The 26,397-nt window shown below is 35.9% G+C and overlaps 1 protein-coding gene across 1 annotated transcript in view; it reads left to right on the plus strand.

Moving 5' to 3' along the window:
- CDH12 (cadherin 12) overlaps window positions 1–26,397 on the plus strand; it is a 254,478-nt gene that overhangs the window by 202,698 nt on the left and 25,383 nt on the right. The window contains exons 6-7 of the mRNA XM_029941059.1: window positions 8,954–9,207; window positions 23,932–24,068. Of these exons, the coding sequence (XP_029796919.1) occupies window positions 8,954–9,207; window positions 23,932–24,068 (391 nt within the window). The remainder of the gene's footprint in view (window positions 1–8,953; window positions 9,208–23,931; window positions 24,069–26,397) is intronic.

A 26,397-nucleotide genomic window follows, 5' to 3' on the forward strand; every position in this document is an offset into this window, starting at 1 on the left:
AAAATGCTTTATTCTTCACCAGGAATTTTTAGTAGGAATCTAAGCTCTCAGTGGGTCCCATGGAACCATTCATATTTTACTTATGCCCTGTTTGTAAAACTTACTTTTTTGCAGTCAAATGGCAAGGAAAGGCGTTCACACCAAATGACTTGGTAGGAGAGCACCACCATGTGGTTAATTTTTGAATAAATCTGAGGGGAAAAATTTTTGAAATCACTTATTTTATGTCGCCAGACACCTTTATTTATGAAGTTTAAAACACTCCTATTTTTAATCAGTCTAACATGCATAAGTTTAAAGAAAAATAAGTGGTGCTCTTTGTTTCTATAAATATTATGTCCCAGTTTTTGTAAATATTTGCCATCACTTTCTCTTTTAAACATCTTACCTAACACTGCTAATCAGTCTTACAAAGTCTACACTGGCTTCCGGACTGAAATGACCAAAGCAGCTAGTTTTGTTGCCCAGCAGGCATTTAAACCTGTGTGTTTTATAGTCTATTCAAACTCAGAATGCCCAACGTCAAATTCCTTCTCTTCTCCCAACAAGAGCACTTCTGTTCATGTCTTTTCCTTCCCAGATAAGGGCCATTTCCTTTGTAGATTCTTAAGCCCCAAATTTAAGACTTTTTCTTATGTTGCTTCGATTGCCATCAGCCTCCTTGTGCCAAATAGGATGTGATTCCTGGCCACTGATTTCTCCCGGACTTGGCTTAAAATGTTCCTCTTTCTCTGCCTGCTGGATTGCCATGCTCCCTCCTGGTTATTCCTTCCACCACTGCAATGGCCATTCTCTGAGTATATTCATTTAACTATTCATTCAACTTCCCCTTTCCTCTAAGAGTGAGTGGTCAAAAACCTAACTTTGTTCACCTTACTCTCATGCTTAAATCCTTTTTAGTTCGGTTGTTCCATCATTAGTAAGATACCGAGCAAATCATATATTGTGTATTACCATCTCTTGCACACACAAATAAACACACACACATACACACGCTACATTCCAGCCATATGAAATTCACTGTTATTTCTACCAGATGTGCTATTCTTCCTCCTGTTTCTACAATGATCTCCATCCCTCACACCAAAGACTTTCAGGAGTCTCTCAGGCAAAGCTGATCACTTCTTACTTTCTTCCAAAATGTCAGTATTTCGTCAAACACCTATGATGCTTATAACATTAATAGTTTGGGGCACCTGGGTGGTTCAGTCGGTTAAGTGTCCAGCTTTGGCTCAGGTCATGATCTCACAGTTCCTGGGTTCAAACCCCGCGTCAGGCTCTGTGCTGACAGCTAGCTCAGAGCCTGGAGCCTGCTTCAGATTCTGTGTCTCCCTCTCTTTCTGACCCTCCCTTGCTCGTACTGTCTCTCTCTGTCTCTCAAGAATAAATTAAAAACATTAAAAGAAAATTTAAAAAAACATTAATAGTTTAAGCACATCTGATTATTCCTACTATCTTTGAGCCCTCTAATGGCACTTTTCATATCTACATTTGTGTTGTCACAATACAGGAAATGCTTGAAATATACAGGGTGTTAAATTTTTCATCAGCTACAGAACAAATGCACTGTGTGGGTTTACGGTCTCAATTCATGATGCATTATTTTTTAGCTCTTGGTACTATGTAAAGTTTAATGTATTTCATAAATTACTTAATGTTTTATAGATTATTCAAATAAGAAATAAGAAACTCAAAGAAAAAAGGTAACTTTTTCAAAGTCAAACAGCTTGTAAATTATAGTATGTTTGAAAAGCATATTAACTATCATAACTATTTTTATCAACAATATATGTTAGAAGTAAAATGTGAGAGGGGCACCTGGTTAGTTCAGTCGGTGGAGCATCTGACTTCAGCTCAGGTCATGATCTCACAGTGAGTTCAAGCCCCATATCAGGCTCTGTTCTGACAGCTCAGAGCCTGGAGCCTGCTTTGGATTCTGTGTGTGTATGTCTCTCTCTGCCCTTCTCCCACTCAATGCTCTGTCTGTCTGTCTCTATCAAAAATAATTAAACATTTTAAGAAATAAGTAAAATGTGAGATTGTTTATTCAAGAATGCTCAAAAGACAATTGACCTCCCCTAAGTGATCATGTATTATATTCTGTGTGCATATAAAACACACATTTTACTCAATCATTTATAAGAGTTAGTCTTTAATTTTTTGGGGAAATTATTAGCCCAAACCCTTAACTAGAAATACTAGTTTTTCTTTCTAGAATTTCTTTCAATATTCTGTTTTGTTTTGTCTTTTAGTTACTAAATCTGTTCCAAAATGTATCATCACTAAAATATGGGCATAAAACTAATAATGTCCACGATTCTTAAATTAATTATTAAAACTATCAAAAATTTGTAGTGCTAAAAACCCTGGAGTCTAAATTATACACATAAGAAAGACATTTCTAATAAATAGTTTTGTGACAAATTTATCTACAGGTAACTTTTAGGAAATACATGTTTCTTCACTTTAATAATTTTACTTAGAAAAGAAATTGGTTTTGGTCAGTCCTTGGTTTGTTTATTTATTTATTTATTTATTTATTTATTTATTTATTTATTTAATTTTTTAATGTTTTTTATTATTCTTGAGAGACAGAGACAGCATGAGCAGGGGAGGGTTAGAGAGAGAGGGAGATAGAGAATCAGAAGCAGCCTCCAGGCTCTGAGCTAGTTGTCAGCACAGAGCCTGAGGCAGGACTTGAACCCATGACCTGAGCCTAAGCCGGACACTTAACCGACTGAGCCACACAGGTGCCACTATTTATTTATTTTTAAATTATAAAACTGAGATGTTGTTGAAATTTCTCAAAAGCTATAGTTCAGGTTTTAAAAATGGCCACATTTGGCTTGTTTTCCTTTGTTGTTGGAGCCTTCTCACCTAATCATGTAACAACTTTTATCCATCAAATAATTACTTCACTGGGGTGCCTGGGGCACTTACCTGCTTGAGCTTCTGACTCTTGGTTTCAGCTCAGGTCATAACCTCAGGATTTGTGAGCCCAAGCCCCTTGTTGGGCTCCATGCTGACAGTGTGAAGTCTGAGATTGTCTTTCTCCCTCTCTCTCTGCCCCTCCCCCTTGTTCTCCCCATGCTCTTTCAGGCATGCACTCTCACTCTTCAAAAATAGATAAATTTAAAAAAATAATTACCTCTCTATTTTTTAGTAAGTTGCTGAGTTGAATTACTTCCTTAAGTGATAGGATCCACAGACTCCCATCTACCCCCAACACACAGAATATTTGTGGCCACCCAACATGCTACATATTTTGCCTATTTATCTTATTGTTGTCCATCAACTCCTAGAAGGCAGCAAATTCCATGCAGGTGGTAATTTTTGTCTGCTTTGTTCAGTTCTAGCATGGGTAATCATGTCTAGAACATGGTAAGATAGTCAAGAAATATTTATTGGAAGGAACAGAATACCTCTGGAATTCAGCCTTTGCTCATCCTCCAACAGGCTCATTTCCTTCTGACTTCCCCATGCGTGGTTCTTCTTAGCTCCTATCATCCTCAGAAATCACTTCCTGGGGTGCCTGGGTGGCTCAGTCAGTTATGTGTAGACTTGGCTCAGGTCACGTATGATGTCGTGGTTTGTGGGTTTGAGGCCCACATCTTGTTGTCTGCCATCAGCATGGAGCCCACTTGTCTTGTCTCCCTCTCTCTTCCCCTCCCCTGCTCACACTCTCTCTGTCTCTCTCAAAAATAAACAAACATGAAAAAATGCTCTTCCAAGGTGCTCTAGGGATTTATGTTTCCTCCTGTCTTATTACCTCATTTTCTTCATTCATCTTAACACTAGCTGAAAATGATGTAGTTACTAATTTTGTTGTGGTGGCCCTCCCTTTCTACAATATAAGCTTCCTGATAAAATGGACTGAATTTACTTTGTTAACCACTCTATTCTCAACTCCAAACATTTGATTCAATTGATATGAATTTAAATTGATGTGAATAAATCAAAGAAGAACATGCAGGTATCATCTATGGATGATTTACTGTGTAACTTGAGTGGTGGCTGAGTTCTGGAATACATACTTATGTAATGGAAAGTGCCAGCAACAAACACATAAATCGATTACCAAGTTGATCATAAAACTACATCTTGGGAAACTTAATTTTCCTTTAAAATGATGCTTGATCAGAAAGTCTTACCTTTGTAGCGCACCCTGGCATAAGGAACTTCCTTTATAAGGTCTTTTCCGTCTTGTCTTTTCATCATATTTAGTGTGGTATAAATCTTATTTCTGCTTGTCTTGAAAGGCACCTATACTGATTTGGATAAAGGTTCATCAGTCTTCAGTCATTTGGACTGGTTGGAAATATGCCCTTCCATTGACCATTAAAAATATATGATTGAGAAAGTAGGATCTTATTACTAAAGAATACAATCTGTTGAGTGATGACTTTACTCTGTTGACAAAATAATACAGATGCATGTTAATCATAAAGATGGAAGCAATTAGAGGAGTAGAAAGTGAACAGGGACAGAAGTACAGCTGTGATGGGTCAGAGAATAGCATAGCTGGGTCCTCTGAAGAAACTTCACCTGTGTTGGCTTGGTGCCATTTGATTTGAAGCTAGGAACACTTTTCAAGCTTATTGGTTGTGGGGAGTATTCATTTCTTTGTTGCCTTATGAGTGAGGTCGATATTTCTTGCTAGTTATTGGCTAGGTGTCAGTCTCGGCTCCTGTAGGCACTCCCTGGGTATGTGCCAGGTGGTTCCTAAACTCACAAGGTTACTTCTTCCAGGCCAGGAGGAATTTATCTGCACTGCCTTTTTATTTATTTTTTATTTTTTAAGTTTATTTTTGCTTATTTTGAGAGAGGAGAGGGGGGAGAGCAGAGAGAGAGAGAGAGAGAGAGAGGGAAAATTCCAAGCAGGCCCCATGCTGTCATTGCAGAAGAGCCTGACTTAGGGCTGGATCTCATACCATGAGATCATGACCTGAGCTGAAATCAAGAGTCCAGTGCTTAACTGACAGAGCCACCCAGGCGTCCCTGCACTGCCTTTCTTTTCAAGGCTCATGTAATTAAGATCCCTCACTGAAATCTCCCTTTTAGTTAATTCAGTGTCAAGTGATGAAGGACCTTCATTATATTTGCATAATTTACTTTTCCATAAAACTTGAATTCATAAGGTAATATCCAGTGCTCACAGTCAAGGGTAGGGGATTATATAATAGCATAGTCAAGGGGCAGAAATCTTGGGGACATCTTAGAATTCTACCAAAGCTCTGTTTTTCAAGTTCCTCAAAATCTATTTATATAGCTCCATGTCCATTCAGCATTACCTAAATTCATAATGAGGTCTGAAAGATCCTAGACAGTTATTGTTTTGTATTTTATGCCCAAATTGCTTTCCTCTTTGAAATGAAAAAAAGAAATCATTTAGCATTTAATATTTTATGTAGTTTTCCATGACCTGGACCTGAGCAAAGTAAGAGCAGAGAAAGTGACTAAAAATAAAGATGCAAAAAAGGTGATACCCAATTCCTCTATACTCTGAGGAACAACGAAATATATTATATTCTCTTCCTCCATAGTTACCGTTTCTAACTGGGTAGTTCCTTACAATATCAATTGTTCCCTAAAATTCTGGTCTTACTAACTTTCTTTTCTTGAAACACACTTAGGATCAAGGAATTACTCAATTAAATTCTCTTTAATCAATCATTTCTTACTTTTCTAGAAAGTTTCATGAAATCAAATGAGCCCCAAACAATATCACAAAGGTTTCTATTTATTGTTCAAGAGTTAAATTAGCTCAACTTCGTAATAATGGATTTCTGTCATAGAATATGATCAATTTTCTAACAATAAAAATAATCCTATTTGTTCTATGACTATTTTACTTTATTTTATTTTTTAAAAAATTTTTAATGTTTTTTAATTTATTGTTGAGAGACAAAGAGAGACAGCACAAGCAAGGGAGAGTCAGAAAGAAAGGGAGATACAGAATCCAAAGCAGACTCCAGGCTCTGAGCTAGCTGTCAGCACAGAGCCCGACACGGGGCTCGAACCCACAAACCCTGAGATCATGACCTGAGCCAAAGCTGGATGCTTAACCAACTGAGCCACCCAGGGGCTCCTCTATACCTATTTTAAATATTAGAGTTTTTGTTGGTTGTAAAGTTAGCTGAATTTGACTCCTCAGCATCACCATCCTTAACCCTCAAAAAGAGAATGTAGTCAGCCAGATGGTTTGGATACAGTTAACTAGAGAGAGGTCAGTATTGATTCTCTTGGCTGTTTCTGAGCTATTCAATTTTATAAAATGACATTGCCCAAGGGTCAGGGTCATGAAGCAGGGCCATCTAGGATATATTGTGACATTTCTCTTAGAATTTTCTCCAGTTCTTTGGTCATCACAGTTTTTAGTTGCAAAGTAATCTGTATGTACAGAAAGTCTCATCTCACTCTGTATCTTCTTGATCATCAAATATTTGCGTGCTATGAAAGGTCAAGCGTTCTTAAAAGGCAAAGATTATGTCTGACATCCCGGGGCAAAAAAAAAGGTTTGGAAAAGTTTTCAGAATTCTCCCTCCATTTCTGGGCTTGAAATGAACTTTGAAGGGAAAGTGAGTGCATCAGATGGGAGTGGCACATTACTCAAGTAGGTAAATGAAATGTAGATCTTGTCTAGGAAGGATTCGCTGAATCATATAGATAATCAGGAGCATTTTAATGTTTGGAGAAAGTAAGGAGGGAAAAGGGGAACAAATGGTATTAGCTGCCCCCCAAAGGGGTTAAGTATAAGCCAGATCAGCTCAGTTAGCTTTCTAGGCAAAAGGACCTAAAGTGATAAAATCAAAACAGTCTTACTGTAGAGGATAAGGGGTCACTATGAGGGAAATTATATTGTTTCACATTCATAGAGCATTTAGAGTTTATTAACAGGAAATATATTTTGCTATGTTTTTTAATTTAATGATCTAGCACAACTCTCTTCCTTATACATCCATCTCTCTCATTCATTAAACGAGATGACATGTTTCTCACTAGTTTCTGCGTTTGTTGAATGTAGAAAGAGGAAGCCGTGTCATTGCACCCAGAATGTATCCCAAGCCTTTCCAGCATGTAAGCCGTTGATACTTCTAAAATTAATTCAATTTTGAATGCTTTAATTTGTTAGAGATTTCTTCTTTTTCCCAACCTAGAATTACCATTTTCGTAATTTGAATTTTGTTATTTCTACTAAGACACTATTAGGATAAGCCTAACTGATATTCAAAATGATAGCCCTTTACTGTTTAAAAATATTTTTCCTATCTTGCTTTGATCTTCTGCATCCTAGGTAATTGTTAGCAGTTTCATATTTTCGGCTTGAATCATGCTTTGCTCTCCTATTCTGGCAATTGGTTTTCCTCTCATGAGTTTGAGTCCTTTAATGAAACACGGTAGTCAAGCTGTAGGCTGCTCAAAATAGCATATTGAGACTGTCTCCTTTTTTGGTCTTAATATTTCATTCCTATTGCTGTAACCAATAACTGTAATATCAATGATGCACATTATGCATGCCATTCTTTACTTTTATTGGCTTAAAGATAAATCAAAATCCCTAACAGGGATGAAAATCGAGGAAAATTGATATTATATTGACATAATATAATAGGTAAACAGGCATGAGACAAATCACTAAAAATACTTAAAAATAAAAGAAAATATTGAGGGCAAAGCAGATAAAAGCATGAATAAAAATTGGATGAATTAAATAAAATAAAGGGACAATTAGAAAATAAATATAGATTCCCCTGCATGAAAATTATTGTGAACAAAACTTGCTGCCACTTCTGGGTGGTGTTGCTGTTTACTCTAATAAATGCTATGGAATTGTGAGAGTTTTTGAGGATTTCATAGGGTTTTTTAAAAATTTTCCTTTTTCATCCTCAGAGGAAATGCATAAAATGACAATCTTTATTTCCTCCTTTATTTCCCCCAGGTGTGCTGAGGCAAAAAAAAAAAAAAAAAAAGATGTTGACACAGCAATTAACAAGTCACTGGAGTCATACCAGAGGGAATTAATTTAGAAAACAGAAACCAGTAAACGTCCCTGAAAATCTCTACATTAATGTTAATTTCATATTGTCTTAGTTTTTCAAAGGTGATTAAAAGTGAGAGCCATTGATTCTAAAGTTTAAATAAGACACCATGGCAACACCATATTTCCAGAATATAATATTTTCAGTTATTTGGAACATAAAACAAATATTCAGAATAAAAGTGAAAGTAAGTATTTAGTAGTAAAGTTAAAAAAGAGAATCAGTGACTTCTGGACAAATGACTTCCAAATACTGTTTCACAATTTTGTTTAATTTGATCATATATATTCAAAGTAAAATACTGGTAAAGCATCCTGATGATTCATTATAAGGACTGCTAATCATATATACAATGCTGAGAACACCAAAGACCAAAACTCTGTATAATTACCACTATGTATGTTTTAGTCCTCTTTTAGTGAAAAGACTTAAACGTTCAAAAGTGTTTAGTAAAAATGATATTTCTGTAGAAAGTAAGAAGAGTAGTGCAGGAAAAGTATTTTGTTATACCAAATTTTTAAGTGGAATGTAGACTCTTAAGTATCCAATTCCAATTTTATTGTGTTTTAGTTACAGCCTAATTCCACTAGATGCCAGTATTGTATAAGATCAGAAAACACTTGCCTTAAAATTTCTCTTGGTGTTTTAACTGCTCTCATAAGATGAATAAACCCTACTTAAGCATGTATGTGCACATACGTGCCATTTTAATATATGCAACTAATTATCTTTACAAGTTACCCAGAATAATCTACAAGTAGGTGATTCTGAAAATGTGTCCTTACCCACTAATGAAAAAAAATGGAAACCAATACATAATTGGTGTTAACTTGCAAATGCGCTGAAACAATGTTCACCGTCTTTGCCACATTCTATGAGTGTACCTCTTTAATTCTGATTTGTCCTTATTTCAGCCATTAGATTTTGAAACAAAGAAGGCATATACTTTTAAAGTAGAAGCCTCCAACCTGCACCTTGACCACAGATTTCATTCCGCGGGCCCTTTCAAAGACACGGCCACGGTGAAGATCAGCGTGCTGGATGTGGAGGAGCCCCCAGTGTTCAGCAAGCCCTCCTACACCATGGAGGTTTATGAAGACACTCCGGTTGGGACCATCATTGGCGCCGTCACTGCCCAAGACCTAGATGTGGGCAGTAGTGCTGTTCGGTAAGAAAAACAAACTTTTTATTTTCTGTGTTTCAGAAAAGAAAGGAGAAAACAGTGCTCTGTCCAAACCTGCATGAATGATTTAGTTTGGGGAAGATGTAATGCCTTTGTGTGATAAGTATTAGAGGAAAAGCCATAGGATTTGAACAAAAACATCTGTTCTCAATCCTGGCAGCGGGGGTTTAACAGTGCGGGATGTTGAACATGCCACTCAAGCGAGCCAATCTCGATTTTTCACTTATAAAAGGCATTTAATAATACAACCTCGAGGGATGATTTCCCATGATTAATGATATTAAGATACTTTCACGGCACCTGAAATATAGTAGACATTTCATACATGTTTCAATTACTGTAAAATCTGTCTCTTACCAAAGTTAGTGTTTGAAAAAGATAGTTTCACCACTTGCAATTTGCAGTTCATTTTTTCCACTGACAGTTGTGTCCACTGATGAAAGCAGTTAGAGCCAGTTCTAAGGTAAGATGAATTATGGAATTGCTCAAAGCCCAGACTTTGCCAAGAGCTCATGTCACTATAAGCCTGGTGGATAGTAAGTCAAGAAAGCCATCGATAGACTAAAACAATAATCTCTCCCTCTCTCTTTCATCTCCAAACCCATGCATTCCATTTGTAGGACTACTGAGACATAGTGGGAGTTCCCTTTCCCTCACTTATACATTGATTCTGCAACATATTTTGAGACTTGCTATCGATTCAACTCTATTTCTTCTGAATGTTTATAGATTCCCTGCTAGCTGCCCATACCCCACATGCATGATTTCCCGTACTGAGAAATCAAAAAAATAAAATAAAAAATAAAAAGAGAGAGAGAATGCAATGTGTGATTTGTTCTGAATCTTCCACCTCTAAGGGGTTAAACCTTCATATACAAAATCAGACCAAAGAAAAGTCGGTTTTCAATGCAAAACCACTACTGACATAAGGAAATATATATAGACACATATCTCATAAGATTTTAAGCCATGGGGCAATAATTAAAAAATCCGTAAATCATGTAATGGTTAACTCAACAGAGTCATAGGCTAGAGGAAAGTCTCAGGCAATGCCTTGAGAGCATGTAAGTATTCTTTGTGTTCATCTGAATCTGTCTCCCAAAGAGTATTCTTCTCGAAACATGTCGGTCAAGGGAGAGCGCTAAAGAAGCACATTTGTCTTGGGAAAGAGAAGAGAAATAGCAGGTCCTGGGTGCTGCTGCATGTTGGGTTGAATACTGGTTGATTTGCTCATTGGATTCAAGTTGTTGCTCTACACGTCCACTTTACAATGGGATTCACACTCAGTTAAACTCCAGAAGAGTGTATTTATTGCCAGTGTTTGTAGGGGCATTCTCAGGAATCGGCTCCATTAATACTTGCTATATAGTCACCTGTCATCATTCATCAATCCTGTTCTTAAGACCATGAGTGTGCTGTTGATAATTGTGAAACTGGGAAATGCCTGGTGAGCAGATTTACAGGGAATTTCAAGAATATAAACAGTTACAGAAGAAATATTGAAGGCTGTAAAGAAAGTAACAGAAAGGTAGATAAATATGGCTTGAAATTCTCTATGGTACAATAAATGAGAATTCTGGAACATAGTGAAACACAGTATCTAGAGAACATGCTAAGTTACTTAACGTACCTTATGTTCTATCTTTGAAGACTGATAGAAGCAGGATGGGGTGGGTCAAAATATTTATAAAACATGAACTTAATGCAATATGTAAAAAAACACACACAAAAATCAGAGAATTTATAAGTAAAACCACTGCCTGGTAAAGAGGAGGTGAAGGTTTCAGATTTCCAAATAAATACAAGAACATGTTTAGAGTTAAGACCTTGGTGTGAGGAATAAAGGAAAGCTATGCTTTAGAGAAACAATTTAACTGTAAGACTGATTTTTTGTTGTTGTTTGGGGGGAGGTTACTGTCACAGGAGCTAGTGTCTGACAAGAGCTAGTGTATATGGAATAAAGCAGCATCGCTGGCCCTCCTTCTAACAGTAGCAGCCTGACCCACCAAAGCTGTAGACACAGATGGATCTAATTGATCCCCATGAGGGGGTTGTCAGAAGACCGAGCCGCTTTTGAATCACCATGAAATCTGTCTTCCTTCCATGTCCTTGGAGTAAACAATAAGCTTGAATCATGTCAGTTGAGGAAACATAGGGTATGAATCATTGTATTTTTGGCCTGAAAACATGTTTGCTCACTTAAAAATGATAGTAAAAATATGTTGTGAAAAATAAGCATCAAAATGTGAAATTTCCTGTCTTTTAGGTGCACTTTGTATTCCTTTGCTTAACTGTCTTTTCACAGGGCTACTGTAGAAAGCATTAATTCAGAGCTATGTTATCCATACCAGTGGGTATTTTATTATTATGTTTTAAGGTTTATTTATTTATTTTGAGAGAGAGAGCGAGAGAGAGAGTGAGCACAAGTGGGGGAGGGCCAGAGAGAGACAGAGAGAGAAAGAATCCCAAGCAGGCTTCATGCCATCAGTGCAGAACCTGATGATGAACTCGATCCCATGAACCATGAGATCATGACCTAAGCTGAAATTTAGAGTCAGATGTTTAATGGACTGAGCCACCCAGGCACCCAAGAATTATTATTTTATTATCACTGAGTGCAGAGCAAAGAACCAGAATGCAATGGCATTAAGCAAGGATTAAAACAATTTAATGAAAGGCTCAATTGTGTGTAATGATTACAAATGTCGTTGACCCATGAACAATGTGGCTCTGACCCTCGCATAGTTGAAAATCCACATATAACTTGACTTCCCAAATCTCTACTAATAGCCTACTGTTGACCAGAAGCCTCATGGTTAACATAAACAGTCATTAACATATATGGTGTATGTTTTATGTATTATATACTGTATTCTTAAAGTAAGCTAGTGAAATAAAAACATTATTAACAAAAACTTAAGGAAGATAAAATACATTTACAAAACTGTTTTGTATGTGTCGAAGAAGACCCTCAGATAAGTGGACCTGTGTTGTTCAAATCTGTGTTGTTTCAAGAGTCAACTGTATATCATACCTGGTCCCCCCATCCCAAGCTTAATTTCTGGTTATTGTTTCTTTGCTCTTCTAGCCTTTGCCACTAGATACATTGATTTTCTTTCTCTACTGTTCTATATCCTATGATCCTTTTATTATATAGTTCTTAAGAACAGTTTCTAGTGAGGCAAATGAGAATCAGTGTGCCCACCATTGTGTACAGTGAGGGATTTTCACAACAGTAGTCTCTTAAGTTCAGAAATGAAATTTAAAATATATGATCACTATTCAGTAACACTGGAAATTAATATTTGTTTTGATTATGAGTGATTAGTAGAGTAAAGAGAGATTTTAGTGAATAATTTTGTTCAGTATGTGCCTCTTTTCTTTTGTTCCAAAAATATAAACATCTTAGTTATACTATGAATTTTAAAAGAAAATTTCACCTAATTTTGCATATAAAATGAAAAAAAATGGACAAGTTATATAAGAAGTATGGTATGATAAGAGTTTGATGACTCAAAGTAAAATCTATTTTGTGCATATAAATTTCCACATGTAAATTCAAAATTACAGAATTTAGTTGGACAATTACAATGTTCTTTTTTCATTTAATCTTCTTTTGTTTAATTGTATTTCTAACCAAAACCTACCACCTAAATAAAGAAGTAAAACTAATTAATAAATAAAAAAACATTATCAATTACCATAATTAGAATGTGGTATTTAATGAAAAACTGGTTGTTAAAATAAAAATGTTTATCTGTGTCCTGCTTAAAATTATCTTAGATACCAAAACTGGTCTGTTCGCCACACTTATGGAAAACATTTATGTAATCAATTGGAATTGATTTTTTCATCATGAATTAAGAGACTATCCAATGTAGCTGATTTTATCTGAGCGCCTTTCCAATACATCAAAAATCTTATTACATGGGCAGAAAGTTGAGCTCAAGACACTCTTAGGAAGTGAGAGGAAAGAGAAACTCAGCTAATCAAATGTCATCTGGTAGCAACATACATAATTTACTTTCAATCTTAATTAAATGGTAAAAACTCAGCGGTGCCTGCGTGGCTCAGTCAGTTGAATGTCCGACTTTGGCTCCGGTCATGATTTCGTAGTTCCCGAGTTTGAGCCCCACATCAGGCACATTTTGTCAGCACAGAGCCTGCTTCTGAGTCTCTGCCCCCACTCCCCACCCCCTGCTCCTTCCCTGTTTGCACTCTCTCTCTTAAAAAGAAAAATAAAGGCATAAATTCAAACTTCAAAAAATCACCTACTCCCAGACATTAATACATTCAGCCGCTACTGCAGTGTCCACATTCCCTTTTTTACCCTTAAGTTTCTTTGAAATATTCCATAATTCCAGGTTGTTTCTATCTATTTTTCTTCTCCTCTTATTTAAATCATTTGTTTACCATATCTCTATTTTTTCACAAATACTTTTCATTCTCCACTTTTCACTTATTTAGTGAGATTTTTATAGAAGTTAGTGAGGTTTTGTTATAAAATATTTTGTTCTTACATTTTTATTTAAAAATTTTTATAGATGTTTTGAGTTTTTGTAAGGTTTATTTATTTTCAAGGAGAGAGAGATAGGGTGTGAGCAGAAAAGAGGCAGAGAGAGGGAGACACAGAATCCAAAGCAGTCTTCAGGCTCAGAGCTGTCAGCACAGAGACCAACAGAGGGCTGAAACCCAGGAGCTATGAGATTCTGACCTGAGCCAAGTCAGGAGCTTAACCGACTGAGCCACTCAGTCACCACATATTTTTACACTTGTAATATTTTTAGAGAAGTTTAAGTTTACAGCAAAACTGAAAGTAGGTACAGAGATTTCCCCTTTATCCGTTGCCACCACACATGCATAGGCTTTTCCAGGACTGACATTGTCCACCAGAGTGATACATTTGCTCCAATTGAACCTACACATCATTATCACCCAAAGTCCATAGTTTGCCTTAGGATTCATTTTTGGTTCTCTACATTCTGGAGGTTTAAATAAGTATTTAATAACATGTATCCATCAGTATACATCATACAGAGTATTGTCACTACACTAAATATCCTCTGTGCTCTGCCTATTCATTCCTCCCCCAACCCTACCCTTACCAAGCCCTGTAAGTCATTCATATATATATTTATTACCTCTATAGTTTAACTTCTCCAAAATGTCAAATAGTTGGGGTCATACAGTACGTAGGCTTTCCAGGTAGATATCTTTCTCTTAGTAACATACATAAAGTTTCTTTGATATCTTTTTATGTCACGTATTTTTAGTGCTGAATACTATTCTGTGGTCTGGATGTGCCCTAGTTTATTTGCCCATTCTCCTACTAAAGAACATCTTTCTTACTTTCAAGTCTTGGCAATTACTGATAAAGCAATATAAAGATCTATGTGCAAGTTTTTATATGGAAATACATTTTCAGCTCCTTTGTGTCATACCAAGAAGTGCATTTGCTGGATCATGTGGTTAGAGTATGCCTAGATTTGTAAGAAGCCACTACATTGTCTTCCAAAGTGGTGGTACCATCTTGCATTTCCACCAGCAATGAATGAGAGTTCCTGTTGCTCCACGTCCTCACCAACATTTGGTGTTGTCAATACTCCAATGTTTGGACATTCTAATAGGTGTGTAGTAGTATTTCATAGTTGTTTTAATTTGCTGATTAAACAGCCTAATGGAACATCTTTTCATATCCCTATTTGACATCTGTGTATCTTCTTTGGTAACATTTGTTAAGTTCTTTGACCAGTTTTTAAAATAATTTGTTTGATTTCATATCGTTGAACTTTATGAATGTTATTTTTTCCCCAGTGCAGTCAAAAGAAGCAGGAAATTCTAGTAAAGGTGTTGTTTTTCAATAGTGCCAACTCCAGATAAGATCCTATTGAATGGGGGACATTCTGATGGATGAATAACTTGATAAAAGCATGTTTAAATCTTATATATACTCAATTACTGAGTTTCTGGCTAATGGCTACCCAAGGAGATAAAGGAGATATTGCAAATATGTAAATAAAGTTATTGATAAAGATATACAATTCAGATATACCATTAAGTGATGTTCAGCTCAGAATCAGCATTAATAAATTTGAAAATGAGATGCACCAAAATTCACCTTTTCTCTTTACCTTTGTTCACACGATTCTCTTCCTTCCATTTTTTCCTAAAGTGAGCTTTAAAAATGCTTTCTTATATAAAGTCCAGTTTCTCATTTTATAGAACTCTAATCACTCTTTTGTATTCTGGTTTTTATTATTTAGCAGAGAGCAAACTAATTTTATATTTATGGCCTGTTTTCTTAGAAAATACTGAAGACTCAGATAGCAATTGGGAGAAAACATTTTATCCATAAGGTTACATAAAATATTCATTAAGATAAAACAGTTAATCCTTTTTGAGAACTGCTTGCCTTATCTCTTTACTTTAGCACTCATAATGTGAATTTTAATATATATATATTTGCAAAAGACACATCTGATAAAGGACTTTTCTCTAAAACATCCAAGAATTCTTTAAAGTCAAGGATGAAGGAGATGAAATAGAAGGTGAAAAACTATTTTAATTGAAGGGAATGGAATTGTGTGGACAAAAGTAAAGAGAAAAGGTGAGTTTGGGTGAATTTCATTTCCAGATTTCTTAATGCTAGTTTTCAGTTGTGTGATTTATCAGAGACTTGATTTGCATATCTGTAATCTCTCCTTGATCTCTATTAACCATAAACTCAGCAGAAGCCACCCCCAATGAGACAACTGAGTATATATAAGCTTTAGACTTGCTCTTATTCAATTATTCATCCATCAGAATCTCCCATTTACAACCATATCTATTGCGCAGTGGACAGTGTTAGAGAAAGGAAATGCCTTTCCTAGAATTCCTTGCTTATTTTAATTGCACTAGCATTGAAAGAATCATTCCCTCTAAATTTACATCAATGGAATGATTAAGAGTAATTCATTTGAGAGGTTGTTGATCAAAAATTTATCTTTCTATGAATAATGAATAATCCCTTTGTGTATAAACTCATTTTGCTTTCCTCAAATGACCAATCCATTGACAATCAATAAAAAGGAGCTACTGCAAAAAACATGTACCAAATGGACATGTTTACTTTTATTTACTTTGGTTGCTACCATATACAGTGAATTTGGTAACCATCAATATCTAATGACATCATAATAGCTAATTCGTTCCCAGATTTGTTCTGAGCACTTTGGTCAGATTTGTTGAAATGTAACTGACATTAGTTTACAGAAGGAGAAACTGAGGCTCGTGAAGATCCAATTATGTTTTCAGTAAAGATGAGAATAGGATTTAACCATCAACAGCCAGATGTTGAAGATCAAACGGTTTGCTCCTTTTCTTCAGTGTAATTGAAATACTCATCTAAGTTTTTAAATTGCTTTGTAATTTTAAGAAAAGTGCTAAAAATATAATTAAAATTTCATAGTTTTCATTAGCTTATTAAACAAAATTGGTAGAAAGTCGAAACAAGTCAGTAAAAATGTACCGTATTTAATTCTTTAAAATATGGTAACCATAGACCATATTACACACTTGAAAGTATTCTCAACATTTTATTTATGTTTTCTGGATTTAAATCTTACAGCAATTTTAACTAAATCTGAATCTGAAAAATGTTTAATTTACCTATGACAACATTGACATTTGTCAGGCTGAAAAAGCAAAAACCAAATTATACAGTTGTTTTATTAAATTGTTGGTATCTATTGAAATAAAATTTTAATATTCGAGATTCAGTAACTTATTTATTTAGACAACCACAATGTTTTCATAAGATTTAGACATAATTGAGGATTTATTGACAAAATTCAATGGATATGTGATATAGACTTACAAGTCTAATTTTTATGTAGAATGACAGTCAATGATGTCAATGAGAATTTGTTTTTATTTTTAGAAAAATTTTATTATTTTAGTGATACACTTAAGGAAATATCAATAGGTAAGCATTCAGATACTAGTTAGTGTGATGCATTACATTGAAAGCTATCCTATTATGTTTCATGTTAATTCTTCAAAATGGCAAAATATCCAAATTTATGTATTTTTTATAATTGACTTTTTGGGTTTACTTTTTGCCTGCTGGAAGTTCCTGTTCTTTGTTTTATCTTGAAATGCCAAGGGAGTACCCCATATAAGGAACGCACATTTTATAGCTCATTCCCTTCTATTTCTTTAATTGCTTTTACAAAATAACCTTTTCTCACACTTATTTGAAATTTCACACTATTTGATATTTAATTATCAGTTACTTTATTATTTTTTTAAATTTTTATTTAAATCCAAGTCGGGTAACATATAGTGTAATTTAGTAATTCATAACTTACATACACATTTAGTCTCCTTAATGCACATTACCCATTTAGCACTTCCCCCCACCCAATAGCTTACCAGCAACCCTTAGTTTGTTCTTTGTATTTAAGAGTCTCTTATGGTTTGTCTACCTCTCTTTTTTATCTTATATTTGCTTCCTTTCCCCTATGTTCATCTGTTTTGTTTCTTAAATTCCACATATGATTGAAATCATATATTTGTCTTTCTCTGACTTATTTTGCTTAGCATAATGCACTCTAGTTTCATACACGTTGTTGTAAATGGCAAGATATCATTCTTTTTGATCACCAAGTAATTTTCCATTACATACACACACACACACACACACACACACACACACATATATACACACACACACACACACACACACACACATACATACATACATACACACCACATCTTTATCCATTCATGAGTTGATAGATACTTGGGCTCTTTCCATACTTTGGCTATTGTCGATAGCACTGCTATAGATATTGGGGTGCACGTGCCCCTTTGAATCAGCACTTTTGTATCCTTTGGATAAATCCCTAGTAGTGCAATTGCTGGTTTCTAGGGTAATTTTATTTTTAATTTTTTGAGGAATCTTCATTCTGTTTTGCTCAGTAGCTGTACCAGTTTGCATTCCCACCAGCAGTGCAAAAGGGTTCCTCTTTCTCTACATCCTTGCCAACAAAAGATCAGTTACTTTAAAGATGTCATAGATATAAAACTCTCTCTTTAGAAAATATAAGACCATTTGATGAGTTCAGACAATGTGAGTTATTTTCAGAGTGTAAAGGAGCTAAAGAGTAAACAAACTGCAAAGAGGAGATGAAGGTCTGTTATCAGAAAAAAGGGAAATAAAAACTGTCTTTCAAATATGATGTCTATATATGGGTCTCAAGTGGTAAAGGACTCTAGTCAAAATGTCTCTAGTTCAGAGACATTTGGCCACACCCACTAGAAAGTAAATAACTCTAACTGTCCCTTGGATTAACAAGCATTTGATTCAGTGCAAGGGAGTAGTTACGGTGAAGGTATCTGAAAAGGGCTTCAGCATTAATAGGTTTGAATATTCAAGAATATACATGAAATGATTCCATGTTTGAAATATCATCAGACTGTTATTAACAAAGTCAGGTGTTTTATAAAATAATGCAATTTATACATAACAAGTATAAGATATTACGGATACAACAGTAAACTTGGTGATGAATCCTGACTATTCTATAGAAACTTACTGTAACCACAAAGAAAAATATAATTATTTCACCATTCTCATTGGAGAGAGACTATTAATGCCAATTAAAAAAGATAAATTAGATAAAAGAAGTAAGAAGATAGAATTTTGTGATAAAGAAGCAATAAAACCGCCTGGAGGGATTTGCTCTGGCTTCACTGGGAAAAACATTGACAGAAGCATGATCACATTCCTCCTTCCTTATTTAGTCAGCGAGTACTGTCCATATTTTGTAATGCATGAGAAAACTGAAAGTTCTGTTTAATACTGAAGTTATTAACGGCTGTACCCAAACTGATTCAATATTTGCCTCTTACTTTCTTCCCACTAGAGCAAGTTGCTTCAGAGGGTCCAGGTATAAAATTTGAGGGCAGATAAAGTTGGCTTTTAGATATATAAAGGGATTCACAGTCAGAAAACCACATGTGACTATTTAAAAATGAGTTAGAACATTGGCCCCTTCTCTGCATCTTCACCAACATCTGTTGTTTTCTGAGTTGTTAATTTTAGCCATTCTGACAGGTGCGAAATGGTATCTCATTGTGATTTCGATTTGTATTTCCCTGATGATGAGCGATAAAAAACTAAGAAAATCTTAAGCAACCTGGAGGGAAATTAAAATATAACAACTACAATTTTAATAAAACAGATTATTAAGCATTTATCTTTTTTAAAGATGTAATAATAAACATATGTGCCTCCAAATAAAAGACATAAAAGTTATGCCTTTATTAAATGATTATAATTTTATAAAAATGTTTACTTTCACATCAAACAATGAAAGAAGCTGTCTAAACCATCTATGAGATAACTTTTAATTTTACTAAGGGAAAAGTTAGAATGAGGAGGAGGATTAGGAAAAAAAGCTAAAAGGGATTAATAGGAAACTGACAACTATGATTTAACAAAGTTTGAGAGGAATGTTGGGATTTCTAAGAAAGAAATTTAATTATGATTCTTGATGAAGCAATTATAACTTAAGGGTTGTTATATGTGGCCTAGGTTCTCAGTGAAATGTTTGTGGAAATAAATTGAACTGATTTTACTTTCATTTAATTATCTTCCATACATACAAAAAAATTAAAAAGTGACTAAGACAAAACAAAGAGATTTTGATTATTATCATTTAACAAAAGAAAATTTTCTACCTTGACCTGAATCATTACTCCTACATCTTTATTGCTTAAAGAATGAAATGTAATACTTTTAGAGTAACTCTGGACCATCAAGTACTTTTTACAAAATGTCTGAGAATTTAGCTTTTCCATTAACTGTGAGAAAGTTATTAGGCAAATTAAAAGACACCATTTTAAGGAGAATGCTTACCTAATGAAGAGAAGAAAACTTTTGAAGGCATTTCTGAGAACTCATTTACAGAAAAGTAATAAAATTGTACCCTGTCAAGTGGTCTGCACAGATTAGGTTAATGCTTTAATTTTTGATTTCTATTCAATTGTGAAAACAGGTTTCTTAGCAACAGTCTATGCATGCTTATGTGAACTATACACTTATTTCATTTCATATAGATCATAAACACCTTTTAAAATTTTAAATCTCATCTACTTGCCAAATAAGGGTAAGATGATTCAAATTCTATATTTCAGGGGTTTTCTCATTTACACAGGTGACTGAGGCTAAATTAGACAATTCATGTTATACTGCTGTAAATAGTTGCAATTAAAATACCATTCTCCTCTTAGATTGGCTATGGATTATGGCAAACCTAAAGTAAACATGTCATCTATACTCTAGAAGGGTGTATATCCTGAAAATAATCGAGACATCTTAAGACAGGGTCTTGACTTCTATGAAAATGTCTAGGAAACGTAGGAGTTTCACTTCATCTAAAGGGGTCATTTGTTAATTGCTATATTGGACAAAACATCACAATTTAACATGGTGACTGTTGCCTCATGGTTATTGTTCAGTCAGGCACAGGGATCAGCCAAGTCACCCAAAGGTAGGACATCAGACCAATGCCAAGACTTAGTACTAGACCTACAGTCTTGGAGTCTGATCAGTTATGGGAAGAGGCTGAAGATGTTTAGCTGAGTAGAAAATGTTTAAATAAGTTTCAGTAGTACTCCAGAAGGAGACAGTAAGCTTTCCAGAAGGATAATATCCAGAGAAAGGAGGTACCAAGAAATACGGCAATGGAGCTAAAAATTAGATGCCAGACAACAGTGAATGAGAGCTAAATGAAAAACACTGTTGTGTGAGATGGGGCCCGGACGTTTGTGTTCATGGTTTGTATTTCAGGGGTTTGAGTGGGAGCTCTGTGGCTCAGGTATTTTAAGGTTGAGGGCTGTGAATGTCACAATTTGGTCTCAGGAGTAAGCATATGATTTTATGTTAGGGATTTTTTTTTTAATCTGGGAAGGAAAACAAAATAATCCTTAATGTGGAAAGAGAAAGGAAGGAAGGAATATACACACACATGTAAACACACACACATGATTCTATACTGAGTCCCATATATTTTATGTAATTTCATCTTTACAACAACACTCACTGTTACACTGTTAGGTGGGTATTATTTTCCAAATGGAAGACAAGGAGACTAGATATCAGAGGGGAAAGATTTTGAAACCAAAAAACAGACTCTTAACTAAAAGAAAAAAAAATGATGGCTACCAGAGAGGATGTGAGTGAGTGGATGGTGGATGAGGGGGTGAGGAATGCGTAATGGGGGCTCTGGGGGGAACTTGCTGTGATGAACACTGGGTGGTGTATGGAAGTGTTGAATCACTCCATTGTACACCTGAAACTAACATTACACTATCTGTTAACAAACTGGAATTTAAACAAAAACATAAAACAGGAAATCATCATCAACGCCCCCTTCCTAAAAGATTACAAATCATCCCCCTTAATAGTGTTCATTACCCATAAAATCATGCTCCAAATTCTTAATGTACTTTATATGATTCTCCTTGACCTAAATCTTTTAACGTTTTCCATAAAATTGTTCATTTCAGATATTTTCCCGTGATTCCCAGCAGCTTATAGTTAGTTCCCGCACACACCATGGTTTTGCTATGGCTGTTGCAGCTTCCTGAAATCCCTTTCCTACTATCCTCACTTTGGCTATCTCACTCTTCTTTTGAGTAATTCCTGTGTCACTTTCTAATGTCAGCAAACATTATGTGAAGGGAAGTTTGCCTGAACCAACAGGTGTTGAACTGGGCGTCTTTTCTTTGTACTCCCAGTGTCTTCTCTGTCCTATCTGGCACCGAAATTATCTGTGTCTCCCAACTGACTTCTTCCTGCTGGGCATTGTACTTTACTGTATTTCTCAGCTCTAGTGTAGTGTCTAGTGTCTAACAGGTACTCAGAAAATATTTAGTGAATTATACAATCGGACCTAGTTTCTTTACACTGACAATTTCCTCCAGAAATGCTATAGTCACTAAGGAGATTCAGTAGCAATGTTCTTCTAAATTATCCTTATGCCCAATTGAATAAAGGCACTGGAAAGGTTTTTGTGAGAGAAGGCTTTCTTGTTTGGAAAAGGAGATTATGTGATAGGGAGAATTGGCTCTATTATACTCTGTCCTACTGACCTTTAAATGTGCCTTAACTTCATTTATATATTTATTTATATGATATTAATTTCTGAGAGTATTCCTATGAGACAGATGCAACATTGAAATCATAAGACATCAATACATTCTCACCCCTCAAGTCAACAATGGAACTATCCAAAGCAGATTAACAGCATGGCTCATACTCTGACTCCATCTATAAAAGCAATTGGTTTTAATCTAGTGCTTAAATGAGACTCAAGCTAAACTCAGTTTAATTTTTTTAATGTTTTTATTTAATTTTTAAGAGAGAGACAGAGTGCAAGTGTTGAGGGCAGGGAAGATAGAGAAAGGGAGACACAGAAGCTGAAGCAGGCTTCAGGCCCTCAGCTGTCAGCACAGAGCCTGACGTTGGGCTCGAACTCATGGAGCACGAGATCATGACCTGAGCCAAGTTGGTCTGCTGGTATTGACCTCGCCGTGATTCCCAGGCAAGAGTAATGGTGGTAAATATACTGTACATTGAGTCTTTTGATGAACGGAGCTCTTTCACATTAAGTTCTATTTAAAATTGTTAAGATTACATAATGACAATTATGAGAAAAACATTGACGACTTGGTTCAAATATCAGCTCTAAAAGTTTCTATGTGAACTGAGGCAGATTCCTTAATATCTCGATGCTTCAGTTTCCTCTTCGGTCAAGTGGGGAGATGAATAATTCTTATTTTTTAGGGTTTTTGTGGGAATTTAATAAGGTAATACAGGTAAGCATTTAGAATAATATCCGGTATATGCTAAGATTTCAAAATGCTTGTTACTGTGATTGAAAATTTGTGCTTGAAAAGATATTTTTAGTCTATATATCTGCTGCATAAATATTTATATCATTGCATTTTTGGGGTTTTTTTTACTTAAATTTTTGAACTGTTTTAGTCCAGCTTCTTCACATAAAGAAGGTAACATCTGTTATTATCAAAAAGGTTAACTAATAAAGAAGATAAAGGGACATTGTTCACTGTTTTGTTTTGTTCATTTTAGAAAGGGGTACTGATATATAGAGTAATAAAACAACAGTGTCTCCTTTATGTGTGTTTGAGGGAAATACTTCTCAATAAATGCCAGATTGTCAGTTCCAAAATTGCGCCTTAGTTTCCATAATATGATTTTTTTTTCTATCCGTGGAAATAAAGATTCTACCTCTGTTCTGGCCGAAGTTCTTTGTAGCTGTATCCAGATGCTTCTCCCACCCCCAGTTCGTCCTGCACCCACCATTAAGGAATCTTTTACTGCTTGGAAAAGTTTTAATATTCAGCAGGATAAGGAAACCCATGGTCAGCTTTAGAATTTTCGTCTCTGCTGAGCTTTCAAGGTGTCAAGACCCTAAAATAATATGAACAGCAGGAGTACTAAATCTTTCATTATTTCCAGTTTCCCCTTGAGCATACTGACTTTGCAATAAAGAAGCTGTCATTTACACTCTTCTTTATTGCAAGGTGGGTAATAGCTACAGGGAGAAAAATAAGGAACTGTGTCAAGTTCGCCTGACTGCCATTATGATTAATGTGTAATCATTGCACATTTGCATCCACTCTTTTTATATGCAGGTACTTCATAGATTGGAAGAGTGATGGGGACAGCTACTTTACAGTAGATGGAACTGAAGGAACTATCGCCACTAATGAATTACTAGACAGAGAAAGCACGGCGCAGTATAATTTCTCCATAATTGCGAGTAAAGTTAGTAAGTATGGCATGGACAGAATCAATGTTACACTGCAGTTCTGTGGATTGAATGCTCTGAAACGAGTCCCTGCTGAGGTGTTTTTCATTTTTGGACTGACAGCTGAGTGGTCTCCTGGGGAAACTCAGAAACCTGTTCCTTGTCCTCATAGCGTAAGTCCGGAGAAATTGTGACAGCTGCCAATGAGCCCTGTTTGCAGGGCTGCATGAATATCTAGTAGTGCATTTCATTGTGCGACCACATCTTTTTCAACACTGCAGCCACAGAAATCAATGGGCATTCCGACTTCTCTTCCACACTGGACCCCTGTACTTAATGGGGGAGCTTCAGACATCAGGCAGAAGGAATTCATTATCACACAAAATAGCCCATTCTGAAATATTTTCTCACACTGAAGAGAATATTTTTAAAATCATCCCTTTGCTTCTCTCTTTTTTGTAGAGTGTTTTTAATGTGATTTTTAAAAAGTGAATGCCAGTCTAGGAAATACAGGAGCCGTAAGTGGTTTTCATTAAGGAATCACTCAGCATCAATTGGATTGCTAGGACTGATCCCTTGTGTTGGTGTCTGCTCGGTCCAGAGGAGAATCCTCCAGACTGAGAGTGACTTAGGCCTTATATTTGTGGCTGGACAGTCTAAGATACTGTCACAGCTTCCTAAGGTAACAGGTGAGTGGGGGGAATTGTTTGGTTATCAATGTACTTGTTTGCAAAATAAGTGTGTCTCCCAGTCCACCTGCTTATAGTCTTGTGAAAGGTTCGGGGAAATCTCTTTGGAGTATCTTTCAGTTTGTTTCCTTCTTTTTTTATTTTGTTCCTTTGCTGCAGATATTTTTGGCAGCTAATTTAATTTCTCTATTCAGGGAAGAGCTGACTGTGACTATTTCTGCCGAGGGGATTTTGTTCAGTCTCAGCTCTGTGGGGTGTAAATATTAAACAGGTTTGTGTATCTTCAACAATTGTGACTAAACATGAATAGTCAGGCAACTATCCTTAGGCCTTAATGACGTCTTTAGCTGATTTCATTACTTCTAGGTTATTCTGATTATTAAAGGTCAGACTTACAACAAAGAACATGCAGCTTCTATCTTGTTTGTTGGAACACTGACTTGTCATATGAGTGAACTGACTATCTGGAGGCTGCCATTCTAGGAATTTCACACGTAGGTGGTCAGGTTGACTCTCCTAGTTGAGCTCAGCCTTCCCATCATACCTGCCAGGGTGTGGGGGATGTTAGGGAGACTGTCTTGGAACATGTACTCGCTGAATACCACAGTGTGACACCCAGCAATGCCATGTGAAATGGAACGTGTACCCAGAAGAACCCTGCCCAGATCCTAACGACATTGTGAGAAAGACTAAAACAGTAATCATTTCAAGCAACTACTTTTTAGGGTCATCTGTTGTGACACAGCAATAGAGAGCTGCAGACCTCAATGACACCATAAGTTGGAACTGTGACCCCTCGATTGTGGGGTACACATTCTCCAGCCTGTCAGAGTGGAAAAGTGAGAGGGAAGCACACAAATCTCTCTTATCTGTTCTATCTAATGCTCCATTGGTCACCACTGCCTTCTAGGGCTAAAGGGACTGGAAGGAAAGGCAGTTGCCCGTAGACTTCTTAAGTGATCTTTGAGACATCTGATGTGGGTTCTAGGCATCCCATCTGCATAGGAACTTGGTGTGAGTACTCAGTGGTAGATCTTCCAGCTTCTTAACTCCAGGGTCCCTTTTCATAGAAGGCAGTCTTCTTGGGTGAGTGTATAGCATGATTTCTCAATTTTAGCTTTCGGTTGTGCCCACTTGACCCTGAGGAAACTCACACATCATTGTCACGCTGAACAGGTTTTTACAAGCTGCTCCTCTACTGTACGATTTCTCTGCAGATAGTTCATTAATCACCTGTTCTGTGGCTCTGGAAGGTCCCTTTCTCCCCAGTGGCTATGTGAATCACCAAAACCATCATCCCTGTGTGAGGACCCTTGTCATAGCAGGTCTGACACATCCAGTCAGAGCCTTGCACTTCAACCATGTAGAAGATGAAAGGAGAGTTTGCACTTTTGTGGTGGAAACAAGTGTCACCGATTCTCAATTTTAGATTTTTCATATTTGGGGAAATATATATTTTTTAGCTATCTATATGATTAGGGCACATGCTGGCTCTAGAGTTTACTTACATGCAAATTAAAAACCCTTCACATATAGGTTCTCATTATTTATGTTGGTCCTTACTAAGAAATATGCAGAACTGGGATTTAGATACATTATCCATCTATCTATATACACAGATACACATATATATGTATATGTATATGTATGTATATATATGT

Source organism: Suricata suricatta, chromosome 6 (genome assembly GCF_006229205.1).
Source record: "Suricata suricatta isolate VVHF042 chromosome 6, meerkat_22Aug2017_6uvM2_HiC, whole genome shotgun sequence".
In the NCBI taxonomy this organism is placed as follows: Eukaryota; Metazoa; Chordata; class Mammalia; order Carnivora; family Herpestidae; genus Suricata; species Suricata suricatta.